This window comes from Diadema antillarum, unplaced genomic scaffold, assembly GCF_040938485.1.
Source record: "Diadema antillarum isolate AM-2024a unplaced genomic scaffold, OU_Dant_1.0 seq00000250_RagTag, whole genome shotgun sequence".
NCBI classification, from domain to species: domain Eukaryota; kingdom Metazoa; phylum Echinodermata; class Echinoidea; order Diadematoida; family Diadematidae; genus Diadema; species Diadema antillarum.
In genome coordinates this window covers 629,754-653,854 of record NW_027271294.1, presented here as the reverse complement: position 1 = coordinate 653,854, position 24,101 = coordinate 629,754, and the positions used below count along the sequence as shown (strand labels likewise).

The following is a 24,101-nucleotide window of genomic DNA, read 5'->3' as shown; positions in this document are numbered from 1 at the left end:
TTCCTTGACTCTGGCTGTCCAAGTCCTTCACATAGGCTTATCTCCGGGTAGTAATGCATGCTCTACGGAAAAATATAATTCATCATCCCATATTCGGAGGTCAGATTGCTACATTCTGTAGAAAATGATTACGGCAATAACAGCAATCTGCCGATCTGGTCGAGTATATCATAGGTTCTACTTGACCAGGACAGGATTAATATTTGCGATATTTGACAATTCGACCAAATCTAATTGTCAAAAAATTTGACCCCCCCCCCCCATCCCCCCAGTGTGATTTAGATTGGATGAGTGACCTAAGCAAAATTGTTTTTAGGGAATACTTCAAGCGAAATACCATGTTGTTCATTGTCATTTAGAAGTAATTAATTCATGGCATTTGTATTCTCTGAATCCAAACGAAATCCAAGAAGCTAAACGACAAAGCTTCTCGATTATTTTGCATCTCGTATAATGAAGAACAATTTGTTGAGAATATCTTATTTTAACTATAATACCTTACAATATTCCCCATATCTCCCACATTCACGTCAACCTACTCATATCAATAAGTTAGAGCAAATTCTTGTCCATAAGGAAGAATGTATTAGTCTCTTTATTATTTCTGTACCACGGGAGTTCACCATGCATGCATGAAAGTAATGAAGTAACTATTCTCGATATATTTGTGTTTTGTCCAGGAAGAATCAATCATTTCGGTATACCTTGGGTATGCAAGAAAACAGGAGATATGCACAGGAGTACATGAAAGGCTTTACATAGATTATTATAAGGGTAAGTGCCATACTAATGTGCAACGACAGCACTGCGTTGGCATAATGTTACGTAATTCTATACAAAATATTCAGATGAATATAATCTAGGCCTGTAGTAGATACATGAAGGCTATGGTTTGATGACCAGTGCAAGGAACTCAGATCGAAGTATTTGCGGTTGAAGAATATACTTAAGTTAAACCAAGACAGCAAGTGATGAGATTGAATTGGTACAACGGGAAAGTCGGTATAAGAGACACTGAAAGTTACCATGTCCAAGATCAGATAACCCAAAGATATAAGAATTTGTATATGATTCAAAAGATGATGTTTTCCGCGAAAACTGGAAAATATCAAATTCAAGTGGATCAAAGTAAAATAAATACAGTAATTGATATTCAGACTACACGATCAACGATCATTTCAGAAGATCAAGAAACTGGAAAAATAGAGTATAGTGCTATACAAGAAACTTTCATTATGATAATTCACAATCTTTTCTATTGAGTGTTTTAAAAAGTCCTAGAGAAAATGATGAGGTATTGAATCAAAATAAAATGAAGCGTTTGAATAATGAGAAAGCCCGTGGATCGAGAAGATGGTAATTATTGATTGAATTATTAAGCTTCCTTCTGATTATAGTCATGTATCACCATTAGAATGTGCATTCAAAAGTGCAATCATTCCAACAGACTGGACTGGTGGTCTCTAAGACCATTATTGTATTTTTGCGTGGTGAAAACCAAGAACATCCCAATGCAAAATTTCATTTCACTGAGAGAGAAGTTTAAGTTGTGGATGATTTTATCTTGGAGTGACATTTGATTACAATTATAACTCATTCAGAAGCCGGGAGGGCTACGTGTGATTTATCATCTAAATCATATCAATTCAAAGATCTGCCAATCTTAATGAAGTTACTTGACTAATAATGTTAAGCCAGTATAGGCCTATTGTTGTATGGGTCTGAAATCTGGAGCTCAAAGCTTGCAAAAGCTTGAATATATTTTATGTGCAGTTTTGTAAACGAATATTGAAACTGAATAAATCGACGGCTATTTGCATTGCCCTCGGCGACCTGGGACCTTACATCATTTAGAGAGCTATATAATGTCAGTAATAGAATGAAAAATAGTTGGTGAAGGTTTGAACACAGCGATAGCATAATAAGAACTCGGGACTCGTACACACAAATATTGAAAATTTTTATTTGAACGAAGTGTATATAAATCTTTTTGGACGAAAAAAAAATTCCAAGGAACTCTCGATACCACGATCTATACGATTTGACAGATTTATAGGCCTATACACAATCTTGTGAGATGATTTCAATTTGGATTAAATGCTCCGTAGATAGTAGGTTGAAAAAATATGTTAGGCCAAAGCAGTGTATATAACAATGCTCATTGATTATGTATAAATTACAGGATATTTAAGAGAACATGGGAAATGGAATATCAATCAATAGGCCTATTCACTGTCATGATCCGTCCTAGTCAGACCTGCCGCAAAAAGTTGTTTAGATTCCGTTCTGGGAATCACAAATTGCCTATTGTGAAAGGAAGATTTATAAACATTTAGAGAATAATTTGTGTACTCATTGTTTAACGTGCGTAGGCCTACTGCATATAGGTGATGAGCTTCATTATGTATTCGTTTTTTCCCATTAGCCAATCAGGAAAGGGGATTATACACAAAGAAATACTAAACTCGCAAAAAAAGTCAGACTAAACTTACAGGGACGGATCCAGGAATTCTGTAGAGGGGGCGCAACTAATATTTCTGGTGCCACTTCCGGATTTCATTTCATTTGTTCTTTTTATTTCTCTTGTTTTTAACGAAAAATAAAGGGGGGGGGGGAGCGTGCGCCGGTTGCGCCCCTCTGGATCCGCCACAGGCCTAATACAACAAACTCATGAACAGACACTTACTAACTTGTTTAAATTTTGTAAAATGATGTCTCAACATTGATTTGTTCATTCACAGCGGTATCATTTTTTTATAGTTTAAAAGAGTGTTTTGGAGGTTATTATTTTTTAGAAATTTGTTCTAATTAGAGATAAATTTAACTTTGCTGGATCCTTTTGATTTTATTTTTTCTTTTTCCATTATTGTGTATTATTACGTTACCGGATTACTTATTCTAATTAGATTATCAATATTGATGATAATACCTTGTGTGTATTGTAAATATTCTTGTGAATAAGTATGAATTGTATAGAATTAATGTTACAAATTGTTTTAATCCCGATACCCTATAACTGGTATTAATAGAATCAAAATGAACTGTCAAACTGTGCCAAATGTTTGAACTGTCATGGTCAAAGTCTGTCAACTACGACCACGTGTGCCTCATTTATATGCTAATGCTGTTATCTGCAAGCTGCAAGCGTGCAGACTGGTAGTACCAAGGCGGTACAGTATGAGCAGGGAGGTGAGACCTCTCTGCAATCTGGTATGAGAGAACCTCCTTAGTGCGTGCCTGCTGCTGCTGCTGCTGCAAGGCCTGCAACCTCTCTCATGCATAACAAGCAGATGTGGAGTTTGACCTATGTGAATCGTGCGGTGCGTTGTCGGCTGGTCAGACAGATTATCTGAAACAAGAAATACGGCGACGGATGCAACCTGTGAACAGTCAGTAAAAATAGAAACATTGAGCAGCTACAGGAATGACTATGGAAAAGGGGCCGGAAAAGGTATGTATATTGCGAAGTTTTGTGAGAATTATGACTGATTTTCCGTTTGTAAAATTCGGGCGCGACAGTCCCTCTTCAAACACTGTAGTCCCACCCGTTAGTTTAGAAGTCACTCTCACAACCTAATTTTGTGTTCTTTTGTGTGTGCGCGCGTGTAATGTATGGTGTTGATGTTGGCGTGTGTATGTGTGTGTTTTGTTGTGTTGTGTTTTGTTGTTTGGGTTTTTTTTCGGGGGGGGGGGGGTAGGGGAGGCAATGTTGGGGACTTCAAGCACCAGTTAAGAGTTCCTTTTGTAGAAATCTACCCCCCCCCCCGCTAAAATCTAAAAATATATATATATTTAGTCACAAAACAGTCTATATCTATCTACAATCTTCTTCTTCTTCTTCTGATTAAGTCTGCCTCCTTCAATAGACTGAAGATTCTTGCAGACTGGTGCTATTTACATTATAATACAATTTATTTACAGATATTTACAAGCACATAGAAAATTTGACGAAAATACTAGCCACTGTGATCAACCGTTAGACGGTTTCGAAATGATCCCACAGATGGCGCTGAAACAATTTCTGACGACAGGGAATTACTTATTTTTACCTGCTCATACTGTACCGCCTTGGTTAATCTAGTTAGGGAGTTCGGTGAGATTTGGATTTTTTTACAGCATCCCCATAAATTTGGTATCATTGGAAAGAGCACGCAAGGAGATAAACAATGGTGGTAAAATCAGCTCAAACCTTTGAATATTGGCGAAGTTACAGGCAGTTTTAGCTTCCCAAATCACCATTTCCTGTCTGTCGCCTTGCATTCTGACATGGGAAACATTATCAGAGAATTAAAGTTCGATACTATAATGCAAAAAACAAAACAAAACAAAACAAAACAAAACAAAACAAAACAAAACAAACCCAAAACCAAACAAACTTGAATTCATTACAAAGTAAAACATTCTAAACTATCAGGAGACAACAACAGACAAGGAATGATAAGTTTTGCCCTCAAAACAATGTCAGATGACAATTCTTTTGCAGTCCTCTTTTTAGCTCACCTGAGCCGAAGGCTCAAGTGACCTATTGCGATCGCCCTTCGTCCGGCGTGCGTCGTCCGTCGTCCGTCGTCCGGCGTCCGTGCGTAAACTTTTTATTTTTTCATCTTCTTCTCAAAAACCCCACGAACGATTTTTGCCAGACTTGGCAGGTAGCATCCCTAGGGGGTTAGGAACTCAATTTGTTAAAATGGGCACCATGCCCCACCCAGGGGGCCCCCAGAGGGGCCCAAACCTCCCAAAATGAAGGAATCTTTAAAAATCTTCTTCTCTAGAACCAGAACCAGAAGTGATAGAACCTAGTTAATACTATGAGCTAGTACATTGATGATTGTAGTTTCAAGTTTGTTCATGGCGGAATCAGGGGTGTCCCCCTTGGGACCCAGGGGAGGGTGGTGGGGAGGGGTCCTAATGGGGCCTAAATTGTACATTTTTATCTTCTCCTTGAGAACCCCATGACCGATTTTCACCAGACTTGGCAGGTAGCATCCCTAGGGGGTTAGGAACTCAGTTGGACAAAATGGGCACCATGCCCCACCCAGGGGGGCCCCAGGGGGCCCAAACCTCCCAAAATGAAGCAATCTTTAAAAATCTTCTTCTTTAGAACCAGAAATGATAGAGCTAAGTTAATACTATGAGTTATTACATTGATGACTGTAGTTTCAAGTTTGTTCATGGCGGAATCAGGGGTGCCCCCCTTGGGACCCAGGGGAGGGGGGTGGGGAGGGGTCCTAATGGGACCTAAATTGTACATTTTCATCTTCTTCTTGAGAACCCTATGACCGATGTTCACCAAACTTGGCAGGTAGTATCCTTACGGGCACAGGATATCCATCTGTTCAAGTGGGCACGGTATCCCACCTGGAGGGCCCCAAGGGGCCCAAACCTTGTTTGTTCATAGCAGATCCAAGGGTGCCCCTCTTGGGTTCAGAGGGGAGTGATGGGGAGGTCCAAATGGGGGCCTAAATTGTACATTTTCATCTTCTTCCTGAAAACCTCATGATGGATTTTAATCAAACTTGGCAGGTAGTATTCCTAGGGGGTTAGGATCTCAATTTATCAACATGGGCACCATGCCCCACCCAGAGGTCCCAAGGGGGCCCCCAATCCCCTCAAAGTTCAGGAATCTTAAAAAATTTTGGCCCTTATTGTACATTTTCATCTTCTATAAGAATGCCTGGTCAAATTTTGGTAGAGCTGTGAATAATTTAGATAAGTGACTGCGTGAAAGGTGAACTTGCGATACTCAGGTGAGCGCTAGACCTGTGGGTCTCTTGTTTTTTTTAGTTTTGGTGTCCAAGCAGCAACTGATCGATGACGACAGGATCCTGATCCAACTTGGTGATGACCTGAAATCCGGGCAGCTGAAATGAAAATTTTGGTAAAAGTAAAGGTGGATTGGAGAAAATGAAATGCTTATTTTCAGTTCCTTTATGATAGTGTGTGTGCTTGTATGTGTGTGTTTGTGTAGGTGTGTGTAGGTGTGTGGGTGTGTGCTATTATGACCAACACTGCATGTAAATACACACCATTAGACTACAATCTCCAGGTCTCCATCCCTGTAGTCCTCCAGCAATTTGTATGTGTAGATAGCAGGATCTTCCTCATACTTTGTGTGGTACCATTCTGGAAATCCAGGCACCTGAAATACAGAAGAAAAAACAAAACCCAAAGATTATCATCTTGTCTGCAAGTTACAACGCTAGTCTCTGGGAGAGCCTCTCTCCAGAGGAGAGAATCGATATTGTATTTGGAGATACTTTGCAAATTCTTAAAAGTGCAATTTTGAAGAGGGTGTAATGTAATGACAGTTATGCTATACAGTGTATAATAATTTGAAATACACTGTAACTGTCATGTGCTATTTCTTGTGCAGATTTTGCCATAGTTGACGGGGTGTGGGGTAGAAGATCGGCAGGCCATGGGAATTAAGTTTACCTTTTCTTGCCTCTGGCAGCCCTGTTCCTTATATGATCTATTCCTGTTCTTCCATTTCTGCTTTGTTGCTGTGTTATGATTTAATTCTTTGTCATGCTGAATCAAATTTGTTTCTTGTTTTTATATGTACACACATCTGAAATGCTGAATAGAATGATAATAATAATGTGATACACCGTATTGCATCTTCATTAGCTGTTTATATGACACAGTTGTAGTGTAATACTATGGTTGGTATCATATGAATTCAACTTGTCACAGAAGGTACATAACAATGGACTTTTGTATGCAAAAGTTTCTACAATGAAATGTTTGAGCTGCAGCATGTATGGCCTTTCCCTAGGTTAGGAGTTGTCTGCCTTGACAAGTGTTACAGTATTAAACTGTCATAAGCACAATTTCTGCTCTCATTTTGATTATCATGTCTCATCAGACTCAAAAGCTATGGGGAGGGCGCTTCACCGGAGCCACAGATCCTGTCATGGAGCAGTTTAATGCATCCATAGGGTTCGACCAGAGAATGTGGAAGGCAGACATTGAGGGCAGCAAAGCCTATGTGAAGGCCATTTGCACGGCTGGCCTGGTTACAGAGGAGGAGCGTGATTCCATCTATGGTGGCCTTGAAAAGGTAATTTTTAAGAAGAACTTTACGATTGGGAATTAAATAGTTGCATGATTGTCTTTTCATATAATGCCTTGACTGTTTATCTGTTTTATTGATTTTATATTGTTATGATTTACTTTTATTGATATTCTATCACTACTTCTTTATATTGATAATAATACTGTATAAGCTGTTACTTTCGCGAGAGTTTAATTTTCGCAAATTTTGCAAATCACAGTCTGATCGTGAATTTAACAACACACGAATGTTGCATTGCGCTAGGGCAATAGTGCATTTACCATATACTGTTGGTGTCAATTTACGAAAGTAACATCTCGCGAAAATGTCTTTGACCTCATTCGCGAAAATATCTGCATGCGAAAATAACAGCTTATACAGTAGTGTGTGGAACACTGAACAGTGATTTGATGAGGATATTAAAGTTGCACTTTATCTCATGGACTGAAGCAGCTTATCTTGAGAAATCTGAAAATCTGTACAAGACAGTGACTGATCTTGAAGAATAAAAATGTGTTCTGGAATGTGGAATGCAATTTTAATAACAGTATAATTATATAATCCCACATTGTCTGCAATCTGGTACTTGTATGATTTTTGTTTTTTTTTTGTAGTTTCAGACTAGAAATGTCTCTGATCATGCATGGATCCATGGACAATATCTGGTTTCTAGGATACCATGTATCGATGTTATTAAATGTCCAATTTAACCATGCCAGCTGATTCCATGGTACTTAATTGGGGGAAAAAAATTTTGCTGTGCTGTTTGTGTACCTCAGACTGATCAGGGAGGTGTTAGAAAAGGAGAGACAATTTCTGCTCCCCTTTGAAGACATGCGTGGCACCGCCGAGAAGTTATGTGCTTAACTACAGGTGGAAAGAGAGCATCACTAATCGGGACTAGCGCTCTCACATCTAGAAATACTTGCCCCTACTGCATTTCGCGCTCTCTCTTTCAATGTGATGGCAACAATGAATTTGTGTACCTTGAATTGGAGCAGCGAATCAAACTGCAGTGTAAAGCTGACAATTTTAACAGCAAATAGTTTAAGAGCGCGCTGGTGCACGCTTTAGCAGAGTACTTTATTTGAAAGATCAAAATATCCCAGATTAAAGGATAGAAAACTAACATGCGGAAATGCGCGCATTATAGGAAAATATTAGGTTTTTATTAGGTTTTTAAGATGGCCTAATTTTCATTTCATTTCAATTTGTGCATTACGAAGAAACTAAAAATACATGTTTATAATATTGAATTCTTTCCTAAACTACTCTTAATCATTTCGAGTATTTCATTTAAAATTTTACGGGGAAATAAAGCTTGTAATTCAACGAAAGGTGAAATGCATTTTTCGTCACCGAACTTCGCCTTGCAACTAGAGCGGTGCAGAGCATGACTTCAAAGCATATAGTGGAATGCTAAACATCCCATTGTAGCGCTTTGAACCAAAGCATGTGTTTGCATGAATTACGAAGAGTTGTCTCTCCTTTTCTAACACCTCCCTGGACTGATTAATGAGCAATTCTATGTAAATAACTCTACAGCCAGTAGGTGAACACAGCTGTGTTAAGGCCTCTGTGGAATGCCTTGCTAGATTATCATTGATATGTGTTTTATCATCTTTTTCTATGCCTTTCCAATATAGGTGAAAGTTTGTCTATTGACTATTGACCAAAAATCATCATCGTAAAGCTCAATTCTGCAACTTACTGTTAAACACAACATATGATTGCACTGTTCAATATGTAGCACATATTTTGACTGTCTTATCGTTATTTCCTTTTTGTACTCAAAATGCACTCAAAAACATCAATTTGGCTTTTCTATGCAGAACTTTGCATACTGATGGACAATAAGTTTTGTTATATCAGGTTATAATTCAGTCATTCAAAATGATTGTTTGTTTAAAGTAAGTCATAATTCTTGAGGCCATTGTCTGAGTACACTGCCAGCTTCTCATTGTGTGCACATTCCTGAGCACTGCACAAGTGTGAGTTTAAGGGGTTAGTCAGTCAAAAGAGAAGTATGAGTTGTGAGCAATTTTAGTATTTGGTGTCATTTTCAGATGCACTGTAGGCAGATTTCTGATGTGAGGAGTAACAAAAATGAAAAGGTTCCTCACCATGAAGAACTAATTTCTTGCCTAGAAGTTATATTATACCCTCAACACAAGACTAAAGAAAGAAAATAATCTCATACTGGTTACAACCCAGAAAAGCCATGCATAATAAGGGGGAACATTCCTATTTGATGTGTGTGGATGCAGTCACAATTAGAGCAAAAAACAAAACAAAACAAAAGAAGCAAATTCGCAGTAATTATTATCATTGTGAAGTCGTATTCCTTTTGATATGACTGCAACAGGCTTGTAGATGATGTTTGCATGTTGTTTTTTTCTCTGTATGAACCAAAAAAAAAATTTATGTAAAATTTCTTACAGCAAAGTGTACTAGTTTGTGTCTATGCAAAATTATTGCATCAAACATACATACAAATGCTGAAATGGCATTGCAGTGTGGGTTAAATATGGTTGGTATAAAGAGACTTGGATGTCTTTGATCATGGAGCTACTATAGCAGCTCCATGGTTTAATCATGCTCAGAAATGCCTGACAGATGGTGGAAGCTGAGACAATTGGCAATGCTGCACCCGTCTTGAGTACATGGCAAACAGATTTTTTTTTTTCTCTCTCTCTCTCCCTCCCCCATCCCTTTTAATCAGCTGATTGCAGTCCTTGGGCGACTGCATGGCTGACAGTTGTTTTATCGTGCCTAATTTGAGCAGTCGCAGCACGTTCCCATGACCACTTTACTACCCTCTCTCTCCTTCTCTCTCCTGTGCCACTTCCGATCTCTACATCTCTCTATGTCCTTGCTCTCTTCTCTCCTTTCTTTACCATCTCCTTAGTTCTCATTCTCCTCACACCATCTCTTGCTTTCTCGTTTCCAGTGTCACTGTACTTTAAACCACCCCCCCCCCATACATTTCCTAATGCACTCGCAGACTGAAGTGTGTGTGTGTGTCTCTCTCTCTCTTGCTCTGTGGTCCCTGAAATATGTGTGTGTGTGTGTGTCTGTATTCCTTCTTCAGTCCCACCCCTATCTTTTTTCTTCCTTCTACTATTTAAATGATTATTTTCTTTTTCTCGAACATATCTCTCAGGACTTCCGGCAATTTAACAAGTGGTTAAATTCGCAGTCTCAGAGTACAGTTAATGAATGGAGAAATATGTGTACACATCACAGTTATGTCGGGATCAGAGATTATATTTTCATGTTTTGTTAAATTCGCGAATAGCACCCGACTTATTCACGAAATTCATAAGAATAAAAACCTTTCGAAATATATGGCTTATACAGTAGATATGTAGTGTTTTGGCTTTCCCATCATTTAACTTATCCTGCTCGTGCAAAGATTTTGGCAATATGGACTCCCTTAATATCCCTGTAGTGTGTAAGAAATGACTGAATATTCAATAGTTTAGAGTGAGAAAGATGCTGCAGTTTCATGTGTGCAAAGTATGTGGAATTATGTGGAGTTCACATGCTGCTGGTATTATTTTGAGATGTAACATGAGGTTTTGTATGTGCCCCTTTCTGTCTTGTGTAAGCTACAGAGAACCAGAGAGTGGAGACCCAATAGCATGTCACATTGATGATTGCACCTTCTATTTGTATGCTGAGTTGAGATGTAGGTAAGGGGAGATGCCTATGTAGCATCATCATTGAGATTGGTTGGAGGAGGCCAGATTACAGATAACACTGACTGGGTCTCGTTCTACTCAGGTTGCTGAGGAATGGGGGAAGGGTGAGTTCGTGATCCAGCCAGGAGATGAGGACATCCACACAGCCAATGAGAGGAGACTTAAGGAACACATCGGTCCTGTGGCAGGGAAGCTCCACACAGGCAGGAGCAGAAATGACCAGGTGTGCTTGACCATTGTAATGATGTGGTGATTTTTTTTTTGTTCGCATTGACCCTGTCATTGTGATTTTGTGTTTAGCCCAACCACTAACTGCAGTAGAAACAAAAAAAAAAAAAAAAAAAAAACCCAAAACCTCGAAACAAACAAACAAACAAAAACAAAACAAAACCCCGAAACAAAACAAACAAAAACAACGTTGTCGCACAAATTACTTAATTTCATCTAATTTTGTTTAACAGAAAGTAGAGGCATTGATTTTCTGCCATTTTGCTGAGACATACTGCAAAAGTGGACATTTTAACAGTGGAAATTTTCATGCATTTTGCATTTTATAAACTAGGACAAAATTAAAAGCATATGAATATTTTGCATGTTATGTGATTACGTAATACTATTTCACATGTTGATCTAGCAAAATTGAAAACATGCAGAAATTATCTTACTTGGCCAAGCACGAAAAAGTACACATAAATTTCCGCTATTACAGTACAGTTTAGAACTGATTGGATGCAGACATTACTCAACTTACTGACATGCCAGGTGTCGTCTTCTCAAAAGCGTATCAATATACATTTTAATGCTCAAGCCTATGATTAAGTACAACTTGAAAATTAATCGTAATCAATTGCTCTTTACTGCAGCAGTTGTGTCATATTCATAACACTCTGCAACAATGTAAACCATGAATAATACATTTAATGGCAGTTGCAATTTGCATTTAAACCCAGGGTCTAGATTTAAGATACCTATATGGAATTCCCCCTGGCCCAAGTGTCTGATTTTGTCAGTAATGTTTGATATGAATGTGTGTGTCTAGATCACATTGATAGAACTCATATTCACTTGTTTTCCCCCCTTGAAGTGTGCTACTGACACCAGACTATGGCTGAGAGGGAGTCTTGATGTTCTCTCTCCACTCATGGTCAACCTCATTGCTGTCATTGTTGAAAGAGCCAACAAGTGAGTTTTAAACATACACAAGAGATACCTGGGGCCCATTGCATAAAAGTTACAATTATGGTAACTTTGCCATCCAATGGTAACTACCATGGTAACAATACTCAACAGCCAATCAAAATCAAGAATTCCATGGAAGTTACCATTGGATGGCAAAGTTACCATAATTGTAACTTTTATGCAACGGGCCCCAGGTGTATTATTATATCGTCGCTGGGGCAACAAGACCTCGTATCTACAAAATGTCAAATGTTCAGGAAAGCCAAAAAACATGGCGGCCAGAGCAAAGCCTTTCCTTTGACATGCTGTGGTGGCTTCATTTTTGGAGTAAGATGGTTGGGATTTGGACAGGACATCACTTAACCCATTATTTGACCATTAATTCAAAAAAGGCATTTTTACTAAAATTTCAGCTACAAGGTCTTTTCACCCCAGCGACGATATTATATATCTCTCTCTCTCTTTTGGGGGCGGGGGGGGGGGGGGGGGGGGGGGGGTGATCTTTACAGTGGTCCACATATCTGCAAGCTTGTCTTTTATGTGGGCATCTCTTTTCCAATAATACAATGATTTTGAAGAAAAAAAAATTATGTGTATGTATATCTTTTTGTATTACTTTTTTTTAGTTTTATCAAAAAATTGGGATATTGGTTATAAAATTTGATTTGAATTTGAAAAAAAAAATGAATTTACAATGCAGTTACAACTTTTTATGTATGAATCCGTTTAATTTCATGCAGAGAGCATGTGTTGTTAGGATTGGACATCAGAAAACATAAATCATGTGTTGTACAAATCAGACAGCAGTATCCCACCTCAGAGAAAATATTGTATTTTGTATGTGTCATTGGAAGCAACAATTTGGCATGCAAATGTATTATACCAGTTGACTCACAACTTTTGTGAAAATCAGACCGTCGCAAAAAAATGCATGGCATGGACAGTACTTTTGAAAAGCAACAGGTTCAATTTGTCTTTTGCACTGTTAATTTCCTTGTTTCAGTGAAGTGGACTATCTTATGCCGGGATACACTCACATGCAGGTAAATCACCTTGGTATGCATTCTTGATTCCTTTCCCATCAGGAGTTTTTGATTAGGAAGCAGAAAACACCACAAAATTTTGTCATTTTTCATTCATTTTTTTTTTTTTTTTTTTTTTTTTTTTTTTTTGGGGGGGGGGGGGTTGATTGCAGAAAAATAATGTAGGGTGCTCCTGTCACCATGAACACATCAATAATGAAATTTTGTTACAACAAATTCAGAATTCAAGTCCCAAAATCATTACCTTCATAATATTGTATAGTATCTTATAGTTCAGGTATGAAATTTTGATGCAACAAAAGAACCTGCCTGTCTCAAGGACTTTAAAAAAAATTACAAAAGTCAACAGTCTTCATAAAACTGGAAATGGATGTCCGTTTAGCTTGCAGTAACTTTGTAATTCTTTGCGCTCTCTTTCTTTTAAATGCTCTTCCATAAGAACATGCGTAAGATAACAATTCAAAGTTGACTTTGAATCTAGAAGTGTTGATCAGCTGTAAGTAATGATGAAGTTTGAAGTTTTTTACTGTGTAATTGCCCATCTGTGTACAGACCTAGTTCATTTTTCCTTTGAAGCTGACTAAATTTATATTTTATATAATTTCTCTTCACAGAGAGCTCAGCCAATCAGATGGAGCCACTGGTTATTGAGGTAAAATTACCATTACTGTTTGATTACTTTTCAACCTTGAATTTACCTAGTCATACATGTCTGCTAGCAAGAAAGGTTGGTTACATTAGGCACATTCATCTGAAACAGAGGAAGAAGAAATTTATTTGATTTTTTCTAAGTTTTTACAACAGATGGACAAAACAGTATAAATGTGATCATCTTGTGTCCTCTCTGCTGGCCACAGATCTTTATTTAGCATTTAGGGATCTGATCTTAAAGTAGATCTTCATTGATTTTATATATATGGTATCACAAGTGCAACTTTAATAGATCTCATTGCCAGTGCTGCTAATAAGTGATCATATCATTATATACATGTAGCATATCAAAAAGACCATTCACACATAGAAAGAGGAATGAAAATTACAACAAACAAACCTAAAGTGACTTAAGCCAGAAAGCAATATCATAATGATAATAATAATGTGGTCTTTTGTCTCCGGGTTAACCTCTGCAGTGCTAACTTCACTTTCCCAGAGGGCTAGTGTTTATTGTTATGTGAGCATTACCAGGTGCTCATTTATTATATGCCTGGGACATTGTGGGCTAAATGTTTTGTTGAAAGGTGAATATGCTGGCCATAATTTGAACCCCAGACTGTCTGTTTTACACATTGTATACAGATTGTCATACGACTTCAAATAGAGGACAGTAAGAAGAGGGTTTGAGAGGGTAGTTAATACTGAGATCATCTAACAAGTGACTACTTTAAGCATCCTGTTGGTTTGCGAAGCAAGTTCATAAGGATGGTTGATTAATATAGATGTAGAGTTCTCTAGACATATCCAAAAGTTGTATTTACCTGTGACAGCCTGTCGTCGAAATTGTCACATTTAAGTACAACTTTTGGATGTGTCTAGAGAACTCTTCATCTATATCCTGTTGGGCTTCTTTCACCTACTGCATAAGCAAATTCAGTGTGCGGGGAAGACCTGAAATACGATTAAATTGTTAGAAATGAGATGCTTATTTCCTAATCTTGCTTGATTTTACTGAGTTCCTAACAATTCTATGTTTGTCTGTGTGTTATATGGCAGCCATGCATGGGCCCTTCAGAGGGATGTACAGCGACTAAGAGAGCTTAAAGCCAGAGTCAACATCATGCCGCTGGGAGGGTGAGTTCTTGTCATCTGCACTATTTTCATTTTTAGGATTTTATTTTGATGGTAATATCTCTGTTTATGAGACTTCCATTTTCCAACAAAATTCCATGTCCAGCAGATGATGTGCGTGCAAAGTTTAGTATATGAAATCATGTGAAATAATCTCAGTGCCCTAAATATTGTCTGCCATGTGCAATGGTTTGTTCGTGTTGATGGAAACAAATACTTTAAGCTGATGATGCAAATGGTCTTGAATTGACTCTTGTAATGTTTGTTGTTGATATTTGTGTACAAGTATTAACAAACGAGCTGATTTATTTCAAGTGAAAGTTCAAATGCTATCTTAATCTTTGACCAATTTTGAAATTAATGCAAAAACAAGCCCCATTGCTGATTTAGTTGGGTTTTTTTTCTTCATCGTACTCCACCATGGATTTACAACTTGCATCTTGTTTGTACTCAGCAAAGCTTAGGAATCCTAGAATTTGAATGTAACAGATATTGCCAAATCACAGCATTACCCAGATGCATGTAGCCAGAAAAGGTAACATAATGTCGCTATTATTCAAATTTGTATTTTTTCTTTCTTTTTTTCCTCTCTCTTCCAGAGGAGCCCTGGCCGGGAACCCTTTCAATATAGACAGAGAATCTTTGGCAAAAGGTAATATGGAATGAAATGTTGGCATCGTTGAACAATGAACTAATTCATGTAAGCCAGATTTCATTCACACATTCATTTGAATGCATATGATCGCTCCTGTTGAAAGCCGCATACATCTTAATATCTTGGCATGGTGTTTAAAGATCTCTCCTGTTTCATGACCTGTGGTATCTCTCAGAGCTGGAATTCTCGCGCCCCGCCCCCAACAGCCTGGACGGAACGGCTGGCCGTGACTTTGTGGCCGAGTTCCTCTTCTGGGCGTCCATGACCATGGTCCATCTGAGCAAGGTGGCCGAAGACCTCATCCTCTACTGCTCCAAGGAGTTTGGCTTTGTCCAGCTGGCTGATGCATATAGGTTAGTTCATCTTGGTGGCAAATGGGCAGATCTTCATGTCACATTCACTTTGTTTCCTTAGAAATGAGATAATGATGGTTGATATTTATCTAGCTCCTTTTCTACCGGATACAAAGAACATAAGATGAGCTTACGACGTCAACGTTGTATTCCCGATGATGCCATGTTCCTATTTCTTTGTAGCAACAACAAAGAAAAAGAAATATATATATATATATATATATATATATACTTTGATATGTTCGATAACTTGGTTGACTCTCGCTTTCATATTGTTGCCTCTTCTTGGTACACCACTTTAGGGCTCGCTGCTTGCTCCGCCCCCCCCCCCCCCATGTTGTTGCTATTTCACTCTTTTCCTTAATTCATCCCTGTGTTGTTCCTTATCTTGTTTGATGTTGCCTCCCTATTCATCCTTATCCTTCACAGGTTGCCCTCATGGTCCTCAGGATCATCACTGACCCTCCTCTGCCTTTTGTCTGTCCACCCTCCTTTAATCCCCCTCCCTTAACCTGTTGGGCTCCTTGCCCGTGACCTCCAATCCTCCCCTTTTGTTTTCTTTGTTCTGTGTCCCAATAGCCCTCCCCTGACTGTTCATGCTGTGTGTAGTCCTTATGTGATTGCTTTCCCTACCTGTTTGTCATTTTGCCTCTGACGAAGATTCTGCTAGGATCAAAAGCTCAGGCCCCTTTTGACTCCATTCCAATCTGTTTGGAAAGTTTATGGCTTTACTGTGTGACTCTAGCTCCATTGAAATTCTGAAATATTCTGAAATCATCACTTCAAGAATTATTTTGGAAGCTTTTCAAGCTAGATTCGTATTGTAACTGTATATCATAAGAGCTAATTTTATTAAGCTGAAAGACAGTGATGTGTTATGATTTGCTCATCCATGTACAAAGGAGTGTGTATTGGGAGGAAAGAATAGAGAATGGTCTTTGGGCTTCTGTGAATGGCAAACGTATTTTAGTGATCAGAAATTTCTCAACATATCTCTGGAAGCCATCAGAAAACATGTGCATTCATAGGAATGAGAAACATGACATGCAGCCCCTTATTGGCCAAGAGTCAACTCGTCAAGAGGAACAAGCGTAACAATAGCCCTACCCAAGTTCATTGTACTTTTTGTGTCATCTATGCAAATGAGGGCAGCACTGGTAGCAGTCTGATGCCACAGAAGAAGAATGCAGACAGTCTGGAGCTGATTAGAGGGAAGACTGGAACCATCTTTGGACGGGTGAGTACAGCCTTGTTGGCTTTCATGTCATTTATTTCAAAGATATTGCACAATAGTGTGAAAAAGAATTACTAAAGACTGCAAAGACATAATGAGTGCCATATTTTTTCAGTACTAACAGTCATGTGCAATATGCCAATTGTTTGGACAGTACATTTAAATGTACTCACAATTTTCTGTGATGCTATCAATGGTTTTCAGGAGTGCCTTATGTTGACATGAATAAAGTGGTATGGTCATTGAGAGTGACATCGGTGTACATTGAGGAATGCATATTCACTTCATCTTCTTCTTCTTTTTTAAAGAAAAGCATCTTTGACAGTTTAAGCATATTGAAGATGTCTCTGGAGCTTTTGGCAAGAGTCATAGTGAATCACCTATGTAATCTTATTTCTTTATCAGTGCTGTGGATTTCTGATGACCATGAAGGGTCTACCAAGTACTTACAACAAAGACCTCCAGGAGGATAAAGAGGGGATGTTTCAAACCTATGATACCATCACAGGTGAGGATCAGTGGTACCATCACAGGTTGATTTGAGTACCTATGGTTGGTTTGAGTGCCTATGCCACCGTCACTGGTGGGTTGAGTGCCTATGATACCATCACAGGTGAGTTAATGAGGACCAGTGATACCATCACAGGTTGGTTTGAGTACCCATGAATAGAACCAGAGGTGAGTTTGAGAACGTATGATACCATCACTGGTGGGTTTGAGTGTTTATAATACGATCACAGGTTGGTTTGAATACCACATGCCATTCTATCATTGGTATCACTGATATCACAGTCTGGTTTATACCTAACTATCATGCAGTGCACAATCAGAGGGCATGTTTCAATATCGTACATACTTTTACAGGTGACTGTGATTACCTTTGATAGCATCATATGTAGGTAATGATAAATACAATGACATCACAGTTGGGTTATAGCATCCCTGATGCTATAATGTTGCTTTTTCTACTAAGGACACCATCTGAGGTGCAGAATATATATGATTGTGTCACAAGTTGGTTAGAAAACCATTGATAGCATCACAGAAAATTGTGAGTACTTTAAATGTACTGTTATGACTGGGCCTGAATGCTAGAAATATTACAACAGATTGCTTAAAGTATCCATAATACCATGGCATCCATGTCACCCCATCCAGGTGTACTACAGGTAGCCACCGGTGTGATCTCCACCTTGACCGTGAACCCAGAGGTGATGACCGCTGCACTCAGTCCAGACATGCTGGCCACTGACCTGGCATACTATCTCGTCAGGAAAGGGGTAAGGCCACTGAAATGTTTAACTGTTGAGGTATGATTGAAGTGTGGAAATAGATAGTCTTAGCTTTGTTGAAAATCCTGTAGACCAAATTTGCTTATTGCAGTGACACAACAAATTATAATTTGTTACTTATTTCATCTTGAGCAAATAACATTCAAATAAGCTGGGATGTTGTGGAAAAATAATCTGACTGTATTTTTTCATGAGAGACAGCACAGTAGGACATTATTTTCTTTTATCTTTTTTTTTTTCATTCCAACTGGAAAATATATGCATTTCTCTCCTTCAGTATGCTCCAGAATTTTAGTATGTCCTCATTCGATGATTAGATGGGTCCTAGGGCAATAACCTCTGGGACAATTATCCCAGACCCTTATCCTGACCCTAATCCTAATCCTGAACCTAATCCTAACCTTAAACAAAACTCTAACCCTAAACCTAAACCTAACCTTAGTCCTAAATTGTGCTTCAACTTTATCACTAGTCAGTATTTGGGGGGGGGGGGGGGATTGTCCTCTGAGGGTAATTGCCCTGATATGGATTAGATGAAGTATAGGCATTTGAAAGCAAGAAATGGAGTAGTGACAACATGCAGTTGTGCTTCTAAATCTTTCAGGTTCCATTTCGGCAAGCCCATGGTCTGTCGGGAGAGTGCGTTGCCCTGGCTGAGAAGAAGCAGTGTCCACTGACTGACCTCACCCTGGATGATCTCAAGACAGTCAGGTGGGTAACCCTTGTCATGTGACTAGCCACCCACCGGTCTCTACTCAAGGATTCCTTCATACTGGAAGGAAGGGAGGGAGAATGGAAATTTAAAAAAAAAATGAGAAGAAAAGAAAAAGAACAAAGATAGAATGGAGAAAAGTGAACATTTAACTTGACAGTGGTCATTCTTTTACCAGCTCTCATAAGCAGACACACTTTGATTGAAAAATTGGGAAGGACACGAGTTGTGATCATCATCATAATCATTCAATTCATGAAATTCTTCCATTGAGGTGTTTTCATTGCAACTGATTGACAATATGTAGGGCAATTTGTCAATCAGTTGCAATCATAATTGTTGTTGTCATTTTTAAATCCATTTTCCACACTGTGTTGCTGTGATATATGCTATGACCCTAGTAAAAACAGATATATCAAAACCCTCTGCAGATTTCTCATCCTAGATAATTAATTTCTCAATGCACTCTGTTGTCTGTGATTTTTTTTTTAACCCTTCTTGGACTTTCAACTTAGTTCATCAGTTTTCAAGTTGCAGAAATTTGTGTTAGCCATTCCTTCTTCATGAGGAGACAAGCAGTTATAATAACATGGGAATTTTCAGTGTAATATGTAGAGTGAAAGGGCTTTGTTAACCTGTTTAGGACGAATCTCGAGTACTGTGGAGTATACATGGGCGAGTGTCTATTGGAAATGCGTGTTGCAGCAAAATCAGCCTGTCCCCAATAGGTTAGTGTCATATTGCTACTGCTGAAGATTTTTACTGAAATCATATGCTCAGCTTTCTTTTGGCAAAAGGTTAACATTCTTGTAACTTGCACATCACTTTTCCAAAGCTTAGCTTTTTAGCTCACCTGAGCCGAAGGCTCAAGTGAGCTATTGCAATCGCTCTTCGTCCGGCGTCCGGCGTGCGTCGTGCGTCGTCCGTCGTGCGTAAACTTTTACATTTTCATCTTCTTCTTGAGAACCCCTTTGACCGATTTTCACCAAACTTGGCAGGTAGCATCCCTAGGGGGATAGGATCTCAATTTGTTCAAGTGGGCACCATTCCCTACCTGGGGGGCCCCCAGAGGGGCCCAAACCCCCCAAAATTAAGGAATCTTAAAAAATCTTCTTCTCTAGAACCAGAAGTGATAGAGCTAAGTTGATACTATGAATTAGTACATTGATGACTGTAGTTTCAAGTTTGTTCATGGTGGAATCAGGGATGCCCCCCTTGGGACCCAGGGGAGGGGAGGGGGTCCTAATGGGGCCCAAATTGTACATTTTCATCTTTTTCTTGAAAATGCCATTATGAATTTCCACCAAAGTTGGCAGGTAGCATCCATAGGGGGAAAGAATCTCATTCCCATCAAATGGGCACCATGCCCCACCTGGGGCGCCCCAGGGGGCCTATATTTGGACCGAAATTGTAAATTGTCATCTTTTTCTTGAAAACCCTATCACTAATTTTCACCAAACTTGGCAGGTAGCATCCCTAGGGGGATAGAATCTCAATTTCATCAATTAGGCACCATGCCCCATCGGGGGGGAGGGGGGGGGGGGGGGGGGGGGGCAGGGGTCCCCCCCCCCCTCCTGTAAGGAATCTTTACAGATTTTCTCTGGAACTGGAAGTGATTGAGCTAGGACCCCGTTTACAGTGCGAGCCGAGCCCACCTTCATTTCAGTGTAAACGCGCAAAAGGCCAAATGCGAGGCCAAAATTGGCCAAAATTGGCCTCGCATTTGGCCATGCTCTGGAGGTGGTCTCGGCTCGGCCGCGGCCAAGCCGCGGCTGAGCCCGGCCTTTTCTCGGTGTGAACGCAAACTGGGCCAAATGCGCAATCAATTTTAGTCTGGCTTCCAAACCCTCTGCCTGTACTATTTCGCTATTCAGGATATTAACCCCCTCAACGTCGAAAACTAGTATAGTTTAAGGTGGTTTTGTCCTGCAAAGGATTTTTACCTTCGGCAAAAGCCTTTGCCCGAACGGCGACTTCATCACCACGGAATTCATTTGGCAAAGGGTCTGAAAACCAGACAATACCAAATTACGTTTGTTTACAAGCAGAGTGCCACTCACGACAAAATATTGAAAGGTTTGAATCAAAAGCGTGGCCGAACCCGGCAGTGTAAACGGACAAAATTGCGGGGCCCGGCCTCGCTATTGAGGCTGGGCTCGGCCGTGGTTCGGCCCAGCCCCGCACTGTAAACGGGGTCATAGTTGATACAATGAGTCAGTATATTGATGACTGTTGTTTCAAGTTTGTTCATGGGAGTATCAGGGGTGCCCTCCCTACCCCCCCCCCCAATCCCCTTGGAACCCAAGGAAGCGGGATGGGATGGGGGGGGGGGGGGGGTGTCCAAATGCGAGCCTAAATTTTCATCTTTTTGCTGAGAACGACATAATGGATTTTCACTAAACTTGTCAAGCAGCATTCCCATAGGGATAAGATCTCAAAGTGTTTGAATGGGCACCATGCTTTCCTTGGGGGCCCCATGGGGCCCAAACCTCCTAAATTAATGAATATTAAATAATATTTTTCTCTAGTTTTAATCAAAAGTGATAGGGCTTTAAGTCTTTTTTCCCAAGCTGCATAATCCAACATTCTATAAAGTACAATGTACTTGGCAGGTATTTTTACCAGCATGATGGAATATGTAAATGGACACCATGCCCCCATTCTCAAAGCTACCTCCACCATAAGTTTCCAATGTTCTCAGGTAAGAGTCTGCAAGAGTGCATGGAAGATGAACTTGCGATACTCAGGTGAGCACGTGACCCGCGGGTCTCTTGTTCACTTTGAAATCACAATTTTTATTCAGTTTTTAATGACTGAATTTTTAGGTTGAGAAAGATCTGTGCTACAGTATCTCTGGATATTATGTAAAGTGATAAAGATGTTTTAGGTATTGTAATACTAAATACATTTTGGTGACCCCTCGCATTTTATCCCCAAGTTGAAATATCCTTTGGGTTTATGTCAGGTTTAAGTGTGTGTGTATGTGTGCTCACATTGACTGAGAGACTGTGCACATGTCTTTATGATTAGTATAAAAATAAGTTTACATTTGTCAAATAGACAAGTACCAGTATACAGCATGTAGTACATGTTGTAGACTGGTACTTGTCTATGTGATAAATGCTGTAAGTTTCGGGGAAGAGCATGAGTGCCAAATGTCAAACTTTACCTGTTATTTTGTTAAATATGTGTGGATTGTAATCATCTAAATGTTTTCATTTGTTCCTCTCTGTTTTCCAAAGCCCCTCATTTGAGTCGGACGTTGCTAGTGTGTGGAACTATGAGAGCAGTGTGGAGCAGTACCAGAGCTCTGGGGGAACTAGCCGACAGAGTGTGCTGAACCAAGTCTCACAGCTGCGCCAGTGGATTGAATCTGTGTAAAACACATGCGATGATACAGTTCCAAGGACATAGAAATTACTCTGGTTTCATTTTATGAACGTTTGTTGGCATCTCATTTCCTGCTGTCAAGATGGATGAAATCACGAGGAATCTAGACATGTGTATTTTGTGCACATGGATAAATTTAACCCAAATATGTTAAACTCTTTCATTCAGCTGGCATCATGTCTGAAATAAACAAAACCTGTGATGAAATGATTCTGTCTTAGCCAAGAGGTGGAGAGAATACTATACATTTCAAAGAATGTTTCAATCCATAAATACCTTAATAGAGATTATTGCAAGGGATAGTAGATGAAATCTACAGGGTGCATGGTGTAGATGCAATATGTCTCATTATAACATATGTTTATACAGTAAACCTCGCATGAGTCGAAGTTCTCGGGACTGACAAAAATGCGTCGACTTAAGTGAACTTCGACTCTCGTGAGAGTCGATTTTTTTTCGACTCACAGTTTAATATGTACATGTGTTATAGTACATTTGCATGCATGTGTGTGTGTGTGTGCGTGTGTGTGTTTGCATTCAAATTTGTCTGTTCTTGAAGATAATGTTATTATTTTGTTCTAAATTGAATATGGAATTTGTATCAATACTAGTAGTTAAACGTAGTTCTGAGAATGTCTGCGCTAATGTGCATGTGCTATGTCTATGGTGCAACATAGGTAGCCATCTCTGTCAACCTACCCTGAGACAAACACTCTCCCAGGCCCATCCCACCTCCATTGAACAAAACTATACAGCCAGCCGGGCACGCACAAACAAGCTCCGTCCACTTGGCCTGTTACTAATATAGCAGCGATTGGTTGACCAAGGATTTCTGGCTTGACATGGATAAAGTATGGATGTGCTGTGTGTATGGATAAAGTATGGATCGATGTGCTGTGTGCATACATGCATACATGTGCATGTATTCGACATGCGTGCGGAGCGGTGCGGTGATGTGCATGCTTACCTGCAGCAAGTCAGGGACGGGGTTCAACGTTCTGCGACATGCCGATTTTTTTTTTTTTTTTTTTTTTTTGTTCTCCTCTAAATGTAATGAGAATGCCAGACAAATCCTCTTCGGCTCAAGTGATGTAAACTACGTGTATTTTGTACAAAAGGGACTGAATGTTTTACTTCGACACATCCGAAATTCGACTCTCGTACTTCGGCTTATCCAAATATTTCTTCGAGAAAATACATAGGGAAAAATCGGGACTTTTTATTTTGCTTCGAGTTAAGTGATTTTCGACTCACTCGACGTCGACTTATCCGAGGTTTACTGTTTATATGGGTTTCAGCCCAGATTACAAACTTTAGTGCCCAGGTGCACTAGGAAACTTCAGTACATGGAAGTGATCATTTGCATTGTAGCCACATTTGCCCAGCTTCAGAATTGAATGCCAGAGATGGTATAAAATTATATTTTGGAAATATGTTTCACATGCAATCAGAGTGTACATGTAATGCAATTTGGTTTTGTTGTGCATATGTATGGCCCTAGTATAATATTCTGCAGTTGCTTCCCTGGAAGACAGAGAACCAGCAATGTTGACATCTACATTTTGATGGCAGTGTCAATTTATCTGCCTGGAAATTATGAACAGGCCAGCTAAGTGTGGTGCAATATTTGAAATAGGTGTATGTGTGTGTGTGTGTGTATGTGTTCTTTTACCCATTCCACACCAGATGATAGACAC

The 24,101-nt window shown here is 39.4% G+C and overlaps 1 protein-coding gene across 1 annotated transcript; it reads left to right on the top strand.

Annotated features, from left to right (window-relative positions):
* The first annotated feature begins 3,312 nt into the window (after positions 1-3,312).
* On the top strand, positions 3,313-22,399 carry LOC139729693 (argininosuccinate lyase-like). Its single transcript, XM_071640622.1, has 14 exons — positions 3,313-3,451; positions 6,869-7,063; positions 10,844-10,984; positions 11,846-11,943; positions 12,944-12,983; positions 13,598-13,635; positions 14,694-14,771; positions 15,368-15,420; positions 15,599-15,776; positions 16,929-17,013; positions 17,416-17,518; positions 18,169-18,290; positions 18,907-19,013; positions 22,257-22,399. Exons 1-14 carry the CDS (start codon positions 3,425-3,427, stop codon positions 22,393-22,395), a joined length of 1,404 nt encoding a protein of 467 aa, XP_071496723.1. The 5' UTR covers positions 3,313-3,424; the 3' UTR covers positions 22,396-22,399.
* Positions 22,400-24,101: the final 1,702 nt, after the last annotated feature.

Excerpts from the sequence above, each read along its gene's own strand:
- LOC139729693 (XM_071640622.1), top strand. The coding sequence starts at position 3,425 with ATGACTATGGAAAAGGGGCCGGAAAAG. Across the intron at positions 17,519-18,168 it reads AACCTATGATACCATCACAG|GTGTACTACAGGTAGCCACC; the intron begins GTGAGGATCAGT and ends CACCCCATCCAG. Across the intron at positions 19,014-22,256 it reads GATGATCTCAAGACAGTCAG|CCCCTCATTTGAGTCGGACG; the intron begins GTGGGTAACCCT and ends TGTTTTCCAAAG.